The sequence below is a fragment of the Rhinopithecus roxellana genome, chromosome 15, assembly GCF_007565055.1.
Source record: "Rhinopithecus roxellana isolate Shanxi Qingling chromosome 15, ASM756505v1, whole genome shotgun sequence".
Lineage (NCBI taxonomy): Eukaryota > Metazoa > Chordata > Mammalia > Primates > Cercopithecidae > Rhinopithecus > Rhinopithecus roxellana.
Genome location: NC_044563.1, coordinates 56,309,779 through 56,326,097, shown reverse-complemented (window position 1 = coordinate 56,326,097; position 16,319 = coordinate 56,309,779). Strand labels below are relative to the sequence as shown.

At 38.5% G+C, this 16,319-nt stretch overlaps 1 protein-coding gene across 2 annotated transcripts in view; it reads left to right on the top strand.

Annotated features, from left to right (window-relative positions):
- Positions 1 to 16,319, top strand: part of UVRAG (UV radiation resistance associated) — a 335,339-nt gene that overhangs the window by 41,409 nt on the left and 277,611 nt on the right. For both annotated transcript variants that reach the window (XM_030917811.1, XM_010366787.1), the window contains exon 3: positions 7,713 to 7,747. In XM_030917811.1, coding sequence (XP_030773671.1) covers positions 7,713 to 7,747 — 35 coding nt within the window. The remainder of the gene's footprint in view (positions 1 to 7,712; positions 7,748 to 16,319) is intronic.

The following is a 16,319-nucleotide window of genomic DNA, read 5'->3' as shown; positions in this document are numbered from 1 at the left end:
GAACTCCTGACCTCGTGATCCACCTGCCTTGGCCTCCCAAAGTGCTGGGATTACAGGCGTGAGCCACCACGCCCGGATATAATTTTTAAGGATGGGAAAAGGACTCAAATTCCACCGTCCTCATGTAATTTTATTTCATTCTCACTTTTCAGTCTAACCATTGCATGTTTTATTTATTTATTTATTTATTTATTTATTTATTTATTTATTTATTTATCCTGAGACAGAGTCTTGCTCCGTTGCCCACACTGGAGTGCAATGGTGCAATCTTGGCCCATTGCAACGTCCGCCTCCCAGGTTCAAGCAATTCTCCTGCCTCAGCCTCTTGAGTAGCTGGGATTACAGGTGCCTGCCACCACGCCCAGCTGATATTTGTATTTTTTAGTGGAGACAACGTTTTGACATGTTGGCCAGGCTGGTCTTGAACTCCCGACCTCAGGTGATCCTATACCTGCCTTGGCCTCCCAAAGTGCTGGGATTATGTGTATGAGCCACTGTGCTGAGCCCATTCCATATTTTTAAAACAATTGTATTCATCTGAATGCTTAATGGTAGCTACTGTAACGAATACCACAACTCTTAGTGGCTTACCATAATACATTTCTAATACTAAGTCCAGTGCAGGTGTTCTTTATCAGGTGCTATCTTGGCAGCTTTCTTCTAAGTGATGACTCAGGTATGCAGTTTCCTTCTAGTTTGGGCTGCTGGTGTCCTCAATACATGGCCTCAGACACGGCCAGGGATAGAAGGATTACTTGTGGGAGATTTTTAAATGGAAATGGTCCATATCAATTTTATTATATTCTATTGGCCATAAGTCAGTTGCATTGTCCTTGTTATTTTTTATTTTATTTTATTTTATTTAATTAATTAATTAATTTATTTATTTGAGATGGAGTCTCACTCTGTTTGCCCAGGCTGGAGTGCAGTGGTGCCATCTTGGCTCACTGCAACCTCCGCCTCCCATGTTTAAGCGATTCTCCTGCCTCAGCCTCCCGAGAAGGTGGGATTACAGGCATGCGCCACCACACCCAGCTAATTTTTGTATTTTTTGTAAAGATTGGGTTTCACCATGTTGGCCAGGCTGGTCTTGAGCTACTGACCTCAAGTGACCTGCCCATCTCAGTCTCCCAAAGTGCTGGGATTATAGATGTGAACCACTGCGCCTGGCCTGAATTGTCTTTTTTAGATGGAAAGGGGACTGGGAAATGTAAGCTTCCTGTGTGTCCAGAAGGAAAATGAAACAGGTTGGCTACTATTTGGTTTAAGGGTGTAAGCATTTTTGTAGGCCTTAAAACATTTAGTCTGTTGCTCACTAATTGGTTATATCACTAGCAATATAGGACAGTGCTGGAGTATTTTAAATTTTTGATGAGTTTCTGTATAATCAGTCCTGGTTATCTTAACAAAACTTCTGTGTTCTTACCCCAGTGTTACCTCTGATAATAGTAATTAACACCAGTACTTAGCACATTTTGGGAATTTGGAAAATTATAGCAATTAGAATTATAATAATCATAATAGTGTTTTCTAAAACGAGTAGTCATGGGACTCGTTGATGATTATGTTAAAAAACTTGTCTAGAGATATGATGAAAGCGAAGTGACTTTTTTGTTTTTGTTTTTTCTCTCTTTTAGCTCAGATTATATCTTGAATTTAGCAGTTATCATTGACTGGTTTTTGAAGTTATCTCAGTGAGATAATCATCAACGCAGGTAGGGAATAGCTGGTGACAGACCCCGGGAAATCCAGGGTCTGGTGTAGCTGTTGAATTTGGCACTAGCTGTCAAGCCTCTTGGATAGGGCATTTACTCCCTCTTGCCAGCTCTAGTAATTTATCATTAAAACGAAGGGATTGGTGATTTCTGAGCATTCCTCCCATTCCGAAATGTCATGGTTGAATGAAGCCTATTCATGAACTTTGTTGGGCTTTACAAACTTTTAACTACCATAGGAGGAGCTGGGAAGCCCTTTCTGTAGTAATTCTAGTTAATGCTATCGTATCTTGTTGGTCGGACCTGTTATAACAAACGTGAATATTTTATGATCTTTATTTGGTCCTTGGTATAGAACAACCATGATAAGAGACCAATTGACTCTTCTCGATTAACCACCCGTACCACCTGTTTAGTGGTGACATTTCTTAGTGTCAGAAGACAGTTTTTTATTGAAGAATATCCGAAATGCTGGTTTCTAAGTTTTTCTTTTATTTCAGGTAAATTCACAGCAGATCCAAAGAAGATATGTGTGAAATTTGAGAAGAGATGTGTGAAATTTTTTGACTTTTGACATCCTTGTAGTGCTTTTAGGAGACTGTCTGTCTTATTTCCAATCAAATACTAGTTATTATATCCCCAGAGAACAAAGCCTTGTGTTAATGGATGGATGGGTTCTAAACTTGGTTTTCTGTTAAACTTGCAATTTTTATACAATCAAGTTTGTTTTTCTTTTCTTTTTTTTTCCTTTGAGATGGAATCTCGCTCTGTGGCCCAGGCTGGAGTGCAGTGGCACGATCTCAGCTTACTGTAAACTCCGCCTCCCGGGTTCACGCCATTCTCCTGCCTCAGCCCCCCGAGTAGCTAGGACTACAGGCACCCGCCACCACGCCTGGCTAATTTTTTGTATTTTTAGTAGAAATGGGGTTTCACTGTGTTAGCCAGGATGGTCTTGATCTCCTGACCTCGTGATCTGCCTGTCTTGGCCTCCCAAAGTGCTGGGATTACAGGCGTGAGCCATTGCGCCCAGCCCTCAAGTTTGTTTTTCATAGTTATTTTCTGACCCATGAAATGTAAGTGCCTGCCCTCTCCTGGAATACCGACTGTCTTGAATACATCAGAAGATGAACTCTATATTACTTAATTTGGTGATCTTACTTAAGTCTCGTAGTTTTATTTATTTTTATTTATTTTTTATTAGGCAGAGTCTCACTCTGTCAGCCAGGCTGAAGTGCAGAATCACAGCTCCGCCTCAACTTTTGGGCTTAGGTGATTCTCCCACCTCAGCCTCTCGAGTAGTGGGGACTACAGGCACACACCACCATGCCCAGCTAATTTTTTTTTTGTTGTTTGTAGAGCCAAGTTTTGCCGTGTTGTCCAGGCTGGTCTCAAACTTCTGGGCTCAAGCAGTCCACCTGCCTTGGTTCCCAAAGTGCTAGGATTACAGGCGGGAGCCACCAAGGCCTGGGTCAAGTCTTATAATTTCAAATGTTACCTGTTGATCTTTCCTTTGAACTCATACCCCTGTAATCCAGTTGCCTACTCTATAGCTCCATTTGGAGTCTAGTAGGTAACTTAAACTTGATATGTTCAAAACTGAGCTTCTGATGTTCTAGCTGTGATCCACCTCCTGTATTCTTGCTTATATCAGAAAATGGCAATTCCATTTCCTTGGCCAAAAACTTTGGAATTATCCTGGATTGTCTTCTTTTTCTCACGTTTCATATCCAGTCTTTTGGCATATACTTTTGGCTCTTACTATCAAAATATATTCATAACCTAATCACTTCTTGCTATCTTCAAACCACAGTCATCTTTTAACTACATTGTTGGAGTAGATGTTTAACAGGTTTTTCTGCTCATGCAACTCCCTCAGTCTGTTCTCAACTGAGATCCTGTTAAAATGAAAGTCACATCCCTTTATTTCTCTCCTCAGAACCCTCCCATGGCTTCCCATCTCATTCAGAGTATAAGCTAAAATCCTTATGGTTTCCTGGAAGGCCTTTCATGATCTGGTTCTTGGTTACCTCTCTGAACTCAACTTCTGCTGCTCTTCCAGCTGTCTATGTTCCAGCTAGCTGAACTTGTAGCTGTTGCTTGAATGCATTGGTTTTAACTAACTTAAAGACCTCTGCATTTGACATTTATTTGACTTGGATACTTTTCCTTCACATATTCACATGACTAGTGCTTCCACCTTCTTGCAGATCTTTCTTTCCCCCTCCCTTTTTTTTGAGATGGAGTCTTGCTCTGTTGCCCAGGCTGGAGTGCGGTGGCGCAATCTCAGCTCACTGCAACCTCTACCTACTGGGTTCAAACGATTCTTCTGCCTTAGCCTCTCGAGTAGCTAGGACTACAGGCGTATGCCACCACACCCAGCTAATTTTTGTATTTTTAGTAGAGATGGGGTTTTGCCATGTTGGCCAGTATGGTCTCAATCTCGACCTCGTGATCGACCTGCCTTGGCTTCCCAAAGTGCTGGGATTACAGGCCTGAGCCACTGCACCTGGCTTTTTTTTTTTTTTCTTTCAGTTCTGCTCCTTCTGAATTGCAGACTTTATTCCAAATGTTTCTCAGAGAAAGTCTCCTTGATCACTGACTAATGCTTTTATAAATTGTGATTATTCTCCTCTGTCTTCTGTGCTTTATTTTTCTCCGCGGTACTTAAGATCACTTGACATACTGTATGTTTAATTATTTGATTATTGTATGTCTCTTTCCACTAGAATGTAAGCTCTATGAAGGCAGAGATTTTCAGGTCACTTTTGCTCATTGCTCTGACCCCAATATGCAGAACTGCAGAACCACGCTTGACACATACTAGGCCCTCAAATATTTGTCTTTTTAATTTAATTTTTTAGTAGGTTAAAAAAAATATATGTATGTGTATATATACAAAGATATAAAGGTTCATATTAAAGCCTCCCTTTCACTGGCCTTCCATCACTTTAGTTTTCTACCCCACCCTGATAACCACTGTTACTCATTTCTTGTTTGTCTTTCCTGAGATTCTTTATGCAAATACAAGTACAAATACAAATATTCTTATTCCTTTCTCTCCTCTTTTTTACCCAAAGTGTACCATACTATTTATGTTTCTATACCTTGCATTTTTCACTTACTATTGTAGGGTTTTCTCCATATTGGTTCATAGACAGCATCCCTGATTTTTGTTTTTTTTTCTGCATAGTTTTACATTGAATAGATACATCATAACTGGCTCCTATTAGTGGACACTTAGGTGGTTCCAGTCTTCTGCTATACACACAGTATTGCATTGAATAACTTTATAATACGTTGTTTTGTATGAGTGGCAGTATATGTATGGATAGGGTGAATTTCATAAAGTGGAATTACTAGGACAAAGAGAATGTGTACTTGTAGTTTTGGTAGATACTGCGAAATTGTCCTCCATGGGAGTTGTTTTATGTGTGAGTGCTTTTCTCCCCACAGCTTCACCACCAAGCCTGTGCACACTTTTGAATTTTTGCCACCCTGTTAGGTGAAAAATAGTTTTACAGTGTAGCTTAAGTTTGTATTTCTCCTATTAAGAGTCCACATTCATAGTAGGAGAAGTTATGCATAGTGCCTGCATAGTTTTGCATTGAATAGATACACCATATCTATGAGTATTAGAATGAGGTATTTATGCATTTGTTGAATGAATGGGATGCTGCAGAACAGCTAAAACATGCCACTGGAACCATGCTGTGCAATCTGTGATTGCTTTTCTTCTTTCCGTCTTAGCATGGCTATATAGAGAAATATTTGTATTTAATGGTCCCTTTCATGTAGAGGCAGGTCTTGAATGGTATCTTTTTGAAAATTTAGGCTGGGTGCGGTGGCTCACTCCTGTAATTCCAGCACTTTGGGAGGCTGAGGCAGGTGAATCGTTTGAGGTCAGGAGTTCAAGACGAGCCTGGCCAACATGGCGAAACTTCTTCTCTACTAAAAATAACAAAAATTAGCCAGGCGGTGCTGGTGCGCACCTGTAATCCCAGCTACTCAGGAGGTTGGGGCTGGAGAATTGCTTGAACCCGGGAGGTGGAGGTTGCGGTGAGCCAAGATCATACCACTGTCCTGGGTGACAGAATGAGAACCTGTCTCAAAAAAAAAAAAAAAAAAAGGAAAATTTACTTGTATGATTTTGCTCACATTGAATGGAAAAAACTAAACAATTTTATTAATAAAATTTTATTAATTTTAAACAATTTTGTTTAAACAATGTTACTGTTTTAAACAATAAAATTGTTTAAAAACTTTTATTAATAAAGATTATAAAATATTTTAAATACATTATTTTATTTCAGCCTCATAAAAACCCTATTATATTCTGGGTGTCATTGTCCTTTGAAAGATGAAGAAACTGTGGGCCAGCCCCCAAGTTAACAAAGTTTTGGAAGAAGGAATGATACCACTCATCTTAGAGCTGGAAATACTGCAAAAACTGTTTAATTTAGACGCTTTGCAGGTTAAGCTAAGGAATTCGCTTTCTCAAAAGAAAAAGATTATTTTTATTGTGTTTTTCACTGACTTAACAGTAAAATATACTTGAATTGAATTCAAACAACGCAAAAGTATATACAGAATAATGTAAAATACCTTGTAATAAAAAACAGTAGTTTTAAATCCCTTATGCTTTTGTTTTTTGAAAAAAGTATGGTGCATGTATATTAGGATATATGTATATATATATGTAAATACATACATTTCTAAGTTTGTGTCATCAATTAATGATTGGAATAATTGGTTAACCATTTGAGGATAAAATGGAAAAGAACAGTACAATACAATAGTGTTGGAGGAACAGGCTTTTTCATAAGTGGTACTGTAAATTATCACAATATTTATAGGTAACAATTTAGCAATATCTATCAAAGTCAAATTGTTCTTTGAGCGTGCAATTTTCTTTTCCTTTCCTCTTCTCTTCTCTTCCCTTCTCTTCTCTTCTCTTCTCTTCTCTTCTCTTCTCTTCTCTTCTCTTCTCTTCTCTTCTCTTCTCTTCTCTTCTCTTCTCTTCTTTTCTTTTCGAGATGGAGTCTCACTCTGTCACGCAGGCTGGAGTGCAGTGGTGCAATTCTGCCCACTGCAGCCTCTGTCTCCTGCTTCAGCCTCCTTCTCCTGTCTCCAAGCAGTTCTCCTGCTTCAGCCTCCCAAGTAGCTGGGATTACAGGCATGTGCCACCATGCCTAATTTTTGTATTTTTAGTACACATGGGGTTTCATCATGTTGGTCATAAGAGCAGCATGGAGATGACTTGGGCAGGGTTAGTAGAGGGAATATTGGAAGGTTTTCGGGAATGTCTGAATTTCTGACACATTTTGATTGCGTCCTTGAGTTTTGTAACATTTTCCAGCATACATGAAGGCTTGTAGAGTCATGAAATTTAAATGCTTCCCGAGGACCTTCAGTTACCAGTTCAATTCTCTAAGTTGTCTTAGAGCAATAATAAGCCCAAGGGAATTAAAGAGACATAGCGTTAGTGACAGAGGTAGAAGTAGGACTTAAGTCACCTGGTTGCTAGTGTTTTAACCAAAACTAGCAACCGGGTAACCTAGATTAAAACACTAGCAACCAGGTAACCTACATCAGTATTCACTCCATAGTACTGCAATGGGTAATCATTAGAGATGTTTGAGAAAAACAGAGCAAATGGAGTCAGTTGTGAGGGTGGAAGTGGGGAGGGAAGAAAGTTGGAGCTTTTAAGGGCTCAAATTAGAATGGGAGGAAAAAGCAGTCAGTAAGGTCATAATTATTAAAGCAAATCTGAAAGGTTTTAACCTTCTTTACTGAATTTTTTTCCCTTTAAAACACTTTCATTTAATTTTTACTTTTTTTTTTTCTTTTAAACAGATAAAGATATAGAGAGAATGAATTCCTTGAAAATATTTTAAATGTTTTACTGGAACATATGTTAAAAAATTTAGAGGATTAAGAGTTGGTTAATGGACTTATTTTCTTTCATATCACTTATTGTTCTTTTTTCTTCTTTTCCAGAATTTTATAGAAGTGAAGTGATTAAGAATTCCTTGGTAAGTTTGCTTTCTGACAGGTACATATGACTAAGTGTATACACCTGTTTTCAGAAAATGCAGAAATGTAAAGTAAGTTGAGGTTTAGCTCTGGTTTTATGATACAGATCTGCTCAGTTGTTAAGTCATGATGGTTTTGTTCATTGCTGTATCTATCTCTAGTGCTTATGTAATAGGTGCTTGATATATATTTACTGAATGAACTGATTTTTCTGTGAAGAACTTTAAATGGTAAAAACTCAAATTCTATAGTTTTCTCACTTCCATTTACCATAAATAAGTTTCTGATTATTTCACTGGCTGTATGTCATAATAAATGATATCTTTGTTTAGATACAGTTCTTAAGAATTTTATGCCTAAGACTTTTGTATAGGATACTCCTACTTGTTTCTTGGCAGTGGCATTGCTCAGTTGGAAAGTTGTAAGTGTCCTACTTTTGATAATGTGTACTCTGGATATTTGCATAAATGGCTCCATTTATTAGGCTGTGTTGAAAACAAAGACGACTTTTATAGTAATGAAAATATATTTATAATGGTCCAATACCATCTTGGATTTGGCCCTTGTCTGCTTTTCCACCTCATCTCCTCCTCTTTTCAGCCCTCATTGTGTTCCAGGTGTACCTCTTTCAGTGCTTCAAACATGTGAAGCTTACCTTGTTCCTTATGTCTAGAACACTTGTTTCCTCAGCTGTTCAATTGACTGAAGAGGTCTTCAAGGTCTCACCTATGTCACTTCAGCAAGACCTTCTATGACTCTGTCATCCAGAGCAGTTCCCTTTCCCTTAGTCATGCTTTTTCATGACCCTGTTTTATTTTCTTGAAAGCGTTCATCACTGTTGGAAACTCTTGCTTGCTTGTGTTTATGGACTGCCTCCCACCTGCTACAACATAAGTTTCATGAAAGCAGGGGCCCTGCCAATCTTGCTGCTCCTGTTACCCTGGAGTCTAGAATAGTATAGATGCTCATTAACTCTTGTTAAATGAATAAATGGGTATCAATGATGTGTTGTATTTACATGTTATCCCATTATGATCCTTAGAACCACCTGTAAAGTAGATGGGGCAGATCTTAAGAAGCTGGTACCTGGAGAGTTCCAACAGCTTTTGCAGAGTCACAGGACTGCAGGACCAGAACCCCAGTCTAGACCTTCTGTCTTCGTCTCTACTCTTTCTTCATCAAGCTGTCTTTGAAATGTCTCTAAAATATCAATAGATTTGGATTCTAGGCCAGATAGTTTCCTTGAGTCCATCTCTGGGGAGGTCCCATCACCAGTAAAGCTCTGGTTCTACGTATATTATATGATATACAATAAGTGCCTAACATCATGCTTGACATATAATAGCTACTTAGTAAATACTAGTTTTTCCTTCTCTCCTTGCTCAGGTGGAAACAGAAATAGTTTGCAGACAGTTGAGAGCTAGGAGTGATTAGGGGGAAGATAGAACAGAATTTTGTGTTCATTTATTCTATTCTCTTTTCCATAGTCAAATGTTGGGGATGGTTTTCAACATCCATTGCTTTTCCCCCAGACTTGAGTTATAATAGACCCTATGTCATAATGGCACTTTAGTGTATTGTTCTACATTATTAGTATTGGATTTACTGGATATTCACTTGGCTCCCAAATCCATATTTCTAAAGATCTCTGAATGTTAGCTCCTATCTTCAACTCCTTTTGGCCTCCATCTTCAATTGCTTTGGAGCTCTCTGTGAGGTCATGATACCTTCATCCTTAGTGCGCTTAGACGGAATATTGTCTCCAAAGGATACTGTAGAGTGAATTCAAGAAAAGGGAGAGGATTGGATTAAAAGACTTCTAGGCCCCTTTCAACTCACAGTTCATTCTGTAATTGTTTTCTGAATGTACCACATACAATGTTTGCTTGCATTGTGATTATTCGTGAACATTCTGTTTCACAAAGTAGATCAAATCTCCTGGAGGTCACAGACTGTATGTCTTTATATCCCCTTAGTTCCCAGTGTATTTCTATTGGGTAGTTGTTTGACAAATGCTAATTTTTGATGTTCCTTTTAAAAGGTATTTTTTTGAGATTTTGGCCAGGATTTTTTTTTTTATTTTATATCTTAATAAAGGTTTTATTAACTTAATTAACTCTTTTTTTGGTGTGTTTGTTTTTTTCAGATAGGGTCTCTCTCTATCACCCAGGCTGGAGTGCAGTAGCATGATCTCAGCTCACTGCAACCTCCACCTCCTGGGCTCAGGTGATCCTCTTACCTCAGCCTCCCAAGGAGCTGGGACTACAGGCATGAACCACCATGCCTGACTAATTTTTGTATTTTTTGTAGAGACAGGGTTTCACCATGTTACCCAGGCTGGCCTCGAATTCCTGACCTCAAGCAATCCGCCCACCTCAACCTCCCAAAGTGCTGAGATTACAGGCATGAGCCACTGTGCCCAGCCTAATTAACTCTTTCTTTCTGAAGAAGCTCTTTTGTCTTAGCTTTTTGCTAATTCATTGTGATTGGTTCGGATTGATGGGCATTGGGCAGTACAGGAGTCAACAACCCTGAGAAAATATGCCAGAGATGGCATGTTGTTACCGCCCTTCTTGCTGTCTCCGAGGAAGCACTGCCAGGCCAACAGCAGAGTTGGTTGGTTTCTTTCCTGTTTAGGATTTTGCAATCTTTAAGCTATTGTGATATTTGCTGAATAGTTAGTTGTTTAAATGCTTTTGTATCTATTTGTTACCATTGTGCTTGGCACATAGAAGATGCTCAGCAAATGTTTGTTGAATAAATGGATCCTTCCCTTTGGCATTTTGGGAGGCTGAGGCGGGCGGATCATCTGAGGTCAGGGGTTCGAGACCAGCCTGACCAACATAGAGAAACCCCGTCTCTACTGAAAATACAAAATTAGATAGGCATGCTGGCACATGCCTGTAATCCCAGCTACTTGGGAGGCTGAGGCAGGAGAATCGCTTGAACCTGAGAGGCGGAGGTTGTGGTGAGCCGAGATTGCGCCATTGCACTCCAGCCTGGGCAACAATAGTGAAACTCCATCTCAAAAAAAGAAAAAAATGATTAAAAAGAGTGTTTTCCCCCAAATATTAGATAAACTGTTCTTATGCCCTTTTTCTGTGCTTCTTTCTAACTCCTGAATACACCAGATCACCTGTCCAATAAAACTTTCTGCAATGATGATAATATTCTACGTATTGTTCAGTACAGTTGCCACTGGCCACATGTGGCCATTGAGCACTTGAAAGGTGGTTCAGTCCTACTGCAGAACTGAGTTTTAAATTTTGTTTAATTTTAATTTAAATAGCCACGTGAGGCTAGTAAATATATTAGACAGCACAGTTCTAGATGCTTTTGAAAAGCTTTCTTTTTTTCTTTTTTTGAGACGGAGTCTTGCTCTTGTCACCCAGGCTGGAGTGCAGTGGCATGATCTTGGCTCACTTCAGCCTCTGCCTCCCGGGTTCAAACGATTCTCTTGTTTCAGCCTCCTGAGCAGCTGGGACTACAGGTGCCCACCACCGTGCCCGGCTAATTTTTGTATATTTTGTAGAGACGGGGTTTCACCGTGTTGGCCAGGCTGGTCTCAAACTCCTGACCTCCAGTGATCTGCCCACCTCAGCCTCCCAAAGTGCTGGGATTACAGGTGTAAGCCGCCGTGTCTGGCCAGAAAGGTTTCTTATAATCATTAACAGGATTCCCCTTTTTCTTTTTTTAAAAGTAGTTTGGGCTGGGTGCAGTGGCTCATGCTTATAATCTTAGCACTTTGGTAGACTGAGGTGGGTGGATAGCTTGAGCCTAGGAGTTCAAGACCGCCTAGGCAACGTAGCAAAACCCCATCTCTACCAAAAAATACAAAAATTATCTGGGTATGGTGGTGTGTACCTGTAGTCCCAATTCTTGGGAGGCTGAGGCGAGAGGATTGCTTAAGCCTTAGAGGCGGAGGTTTCTGTCAGCCAAGATTGTGCCACTCCAGCTTGGGTGACAGAGTTGAGACCCTGTCTCAAAGGAAAAACGAATTATTTTGAGCTGAGTGTGGTGGCCCACACCTATATCCCAGTACTTTGGGAGGCTGAGGCAGGAGGATCATGTAAGCCCAGGAGCTTGAGATCAGCCTGGGCAAGATGATGGGACTCCCATCTCTACCAAAAAAAAAAAAAAAAAAAAAAAAAAAACCTTAATAAATAAATAAATAAAATAAATAAATAATAAAAAAAATTAGCTGGGCATGGTGGTACATACATGTAGTTCCGTGCTAGTTGGGAGGCTGAGGCAGGGGGACTCCTTGAGCCCAGGAATTTGAGATTGTGGTGAACTATGACTGCACCACTGCACTCCAGCCTGGGCGACACAGTGAGAACCCAATCTCAAGAAAACAACAACAACAACAACAACAAAAAAACTAAATAAAAAACTTTGCGCTTTTTTTTTTTTTTAAAATACCAGTAGTCTTGTTATAAATCCATATAATAGCTTTTTGTGTGGTTGTCTTAGCTTCTTTGATATGTAATAATAAATTTCAGAAAGCAGGGACCTCATGTGGTTTATGTTTGTAATCTCCATAGTCATTGTATCGTGATTTGCTTTGACTTGGCAAACAAACAATATAATATATGTTTAGTATGACATATATATATATGTACCCAAATCTAAGTTTCTGGCTGTAAGACTCACTGTTACTTTACATTTACAAAAAATAAACACTCTGATTAAACTGAACATAAGTGCTGGGCAATAGTCTTATGAGCTGTGATTCAATTTTACTAACCTCTTGTTACTTTGGAGTTTCTTCAATCCATTCCAAGATATTTAGCAGTCTTTCCTTCCTTCAGGTGCATTATTTTCCTTGTGATAAGGAATCCTATTAGCAGTAAAATATTTACTTCCTTAAGTCCTTTAAAGAGGTTGGATGAAGTCATTTCTCCAGTGACAGATATTTGCTTCTCTAATACCAAATTCATGCCTCATTGCTCTGTTTGTGCTTTCTACCTACACAAAATCTTAATACTTTTTATTGAAATTTGACATTTATAGAAGAGTTTATAGATCATGAGTATACAGCATGTTGAATTATCTCAAACTGAATACACCTGTATAACCAGCATCCAGATCAACAAATAGAATATTTCCAGTGCCTAAGAAGCCCTCTCATGCCCTCTCCAGTCACTGTTACTTTCCTGACTTTTAACACCATAGGCTAATTTTACCTGTTTTTGTATAAATGAAATAATATAGTATGCACTCTTTTGTGTCCGATTGCCATGTTTCAATTTTATATAGTAAGATTCATTTACTTTGTGGGATATAGTTGTGGTTTGTTTGCTTTATAATATTCCATTGTATGAAATCACAGAAAAATAAATGTATGGATGTATTTCTGTTGAGTATACATCTCGGAGTAGAATTGCTAGGAATATGCATATGGTCAGCTAAAGCTGCCAAATAGTTTTCCAAAATTATTGTTTGATTTATACTCTCACCCTCAGTCTGTGAGAGTTCTGTTTACATGGTTGTGAACACTTGATTTTTAAAAAAAGTTTTGAATTTAAATTGTTAAATATTACCAAATTTTTTTTCAATATAAATCAAGAGAAATATTTTAAATGGCAATTAAACTCAGCACATGTAGTGCCAACATTAGGCCTAACTTAGGATCAAACAGGGCTACTTTTAAGGGTGTGCATGTAGATACAATGACACTGGATGACTGCCACCTGGTGGTCAAAGATTGTAGGACTTTATTGATTTTACTATTTCTAAAACCAGAATTCATCTTACAATGTGAAAAAACATGCATGTTAGAACTGGTAAGTGGGACTATGTTGGATGGTAATAAATAGAACGGAGTAAACTGAAGCAGAATAAGGGAGTACCTGCCAGGGGATTGCAGTTTTTCTGCAGCAGTCACATAGTAGATGTCACTTGAGGAGACATCTGACAGAAGTGAGGGAACAAGCTATATAGCTATTTCAGGAATACTGTTCCAGAACAAGAAACAGGAAAGTGGAAAGACAGGAGGGTACTTGAGGTGTTCAAAAAATGGCTAAGAAGTTAGCAAGGCTGGAGTGCAGTGAGCAGAGGTGATTTGAGATGTTGCTATGCACGTATAATAGAGAGACAGGTGCAAGGGAATTGAGGATCAGGGCAGCAGAGGGAATGGCCTGGAGCAATAGGAGATGATGGTCAAGGCCTAAGGAGCGTGAGAATGAGAATTAGATATTGGAAGGCATAGCATTACAAGTAATGCAAAATGGGGCACATCTGGTGGACCAGGACCCTCACCTTATTCATGACATATTTAGCATAGAACAATTCATGATGAATGTAAAGCTCAGTGTTAATGTCTCTGGCTTCAGCTAGCCGTGCCCTCCAAATCATCTCTTCTTGGGTTCAGGGAGAGGTTAGATTCTTGATATTATTGAAGGGTCATTTGGTTAATTAATAACTAAAATTGTTGAAGCAATAACAACCAAAGTGACTAAATTCTCTAAAAGTTGGTTTTTCATGTTTATAAAAGAGAATAATTATGTCATGAACCCACATCTGCCTTTAACAGTTATAAAGTTAATCTAATCATTGGTTATTTTCCCAAAAAGGAATTTTAAACTTTTATTAGAATATTAAAAATCTCGTGGTGGGAGTATATTGATAGCTAATTTGTGTGTGTTTTGAAATGTCTCTGTACATGGATTTTTTAACTAAAGAAGAGGTATCAGTTTTAAGTACCCACCTATGATTGAAGTAGCATGTTGGTCATGTCATACATTATTTCTCATCCTGATAACAGCAATCCAAGCTAAGAGATATGCTAAGAGATAGGCTTGTTTTACAGCTGAGGAACCAGGTTCAGCAGGCAGAGGAACTTGATCTAGGTCACACAGCTAGTAACTGGTAAAACCAGTGTTCCAGAGCCCTGCTGTTTTGCAGCCTCCCTTATATCCCACTTTCTTCCACTCTGTTAGCTAGAGGGCTAACAGAGGTCAGTGATAGGCTTTATCATTGAATAAACAAGTTCTAGAGCGTGCATTTTAGGGAAAGCATGTGGCACAGTTTATCAGAACTATAAAGTTCTGTTGAGATTGTGACTGAGCTGTTTTTAAATCTTTGGGAAAAAACTGGCTAAACAGTACAAATACTTTTTACGAGTTACTGGTCTGAGTGCTTCTCAAACCAACTTTATGTTTCAGTTGAATTATGATTGAATGAATTAATCTGTGTGTGTGTGTGTGTGTGTGTGTGTGTGTGTGTAGCGTATGTCAGATTATGTCACTGTCTTTTAAACTGCATCATCTTCAAAGTTTTCCAAGTTCTGTCTGGTTAACTACATGATTTGAAGGGAGACAGAGATAATCAACACATGGAATTATATATAGTACCAGGGAAGAACAGGATGCTATGAAAACATGTAAAAGTGTTATTTATCTTAGTTTGGAGGGAGAAGTTAGGAAAGGTTTCTAACAATTAGTAATTTCCAAATTGAGATAGGAAGTCTGAATAAAAGTGAATGGGACAGGGAAAGAGAGTTTATTGTATTACGACTAATGATAAAATCAGTATGCTATTCCAGTGAGATGTGTTGTATGGTTTCAGAAAGTTAGAACACCTTTCATGAGTTATTGATTGTGTTCTTGTAACCATACATTGGTTATCAAGCAACATTATAGTAATAATGATTTTAGGTCCTTTTGTGGGTACATAGTAGATAGCGAACTTTTCAGAGCTTATAAATATCCTGATATTCTGCAATTGTACTTTTCAGTGAATATGGTGGTACAGGTCCCTGGATGATAATAGTACTTGTTTAATTTGTTCATATAGAAATTGGGCGGGTATGTGTAGGTTAAATATAAATAAAAAAATCATCTGGGCCTATATGGTAAAAATGGTAGGCTGTAAAATCTTTGAATGTGTGGCGGGCTGTATCTGCCTGTATTTGAATGTACCAACTTAGGAATTATTGCTCACTCTCTGGCAACTATTTTGTAATAGTATAAAGGAAGGTCTTTGTAATCAGAAGATTGACAATAGCTCTACTGTATTAGTGTTGTATTGGCTTAGAAAGAACACCCAGGTCATCTATTCAACCACATGAAATAACTTCAAAAAACTTCTCTGTCCTCCAGAGGCATTTGATTTTGAATGAAGTATTTAAGAATATTTGCTACAACAACCCCCAAGTGTATCTACCCCCTTCCTTGCCATGCATTATGCCCCTTCAGATACATTCACCAAGTCTCATTTTTTCACTTTGAAAGGAGGTATTATTTTCTGCTTTTTCTGATACTTTATCACTCTAATAGTAATAGGAAATTATGCTACTTCATATTTTAGAATATATTTACTTTTATTGAAAGGCAGTCTTACACAAAGGGGAGTAAATGACTACCTTTTAAGGTATAAATTGAAGACCAGGAAGGTTTAGGCTTTAGGATATACATCAGGAAGAGATGACTTCATTTGATTTATTTCAGTGGGGCACCTCCTGTTTTTTCTCTTGTTGGATCTTTTAAAAAAATAGTTTCATTACTTTTTATTGAGGTATAGCACACATCTAGTAAATGCACAAATAATAGCCTTATGACTTTTCAAAAG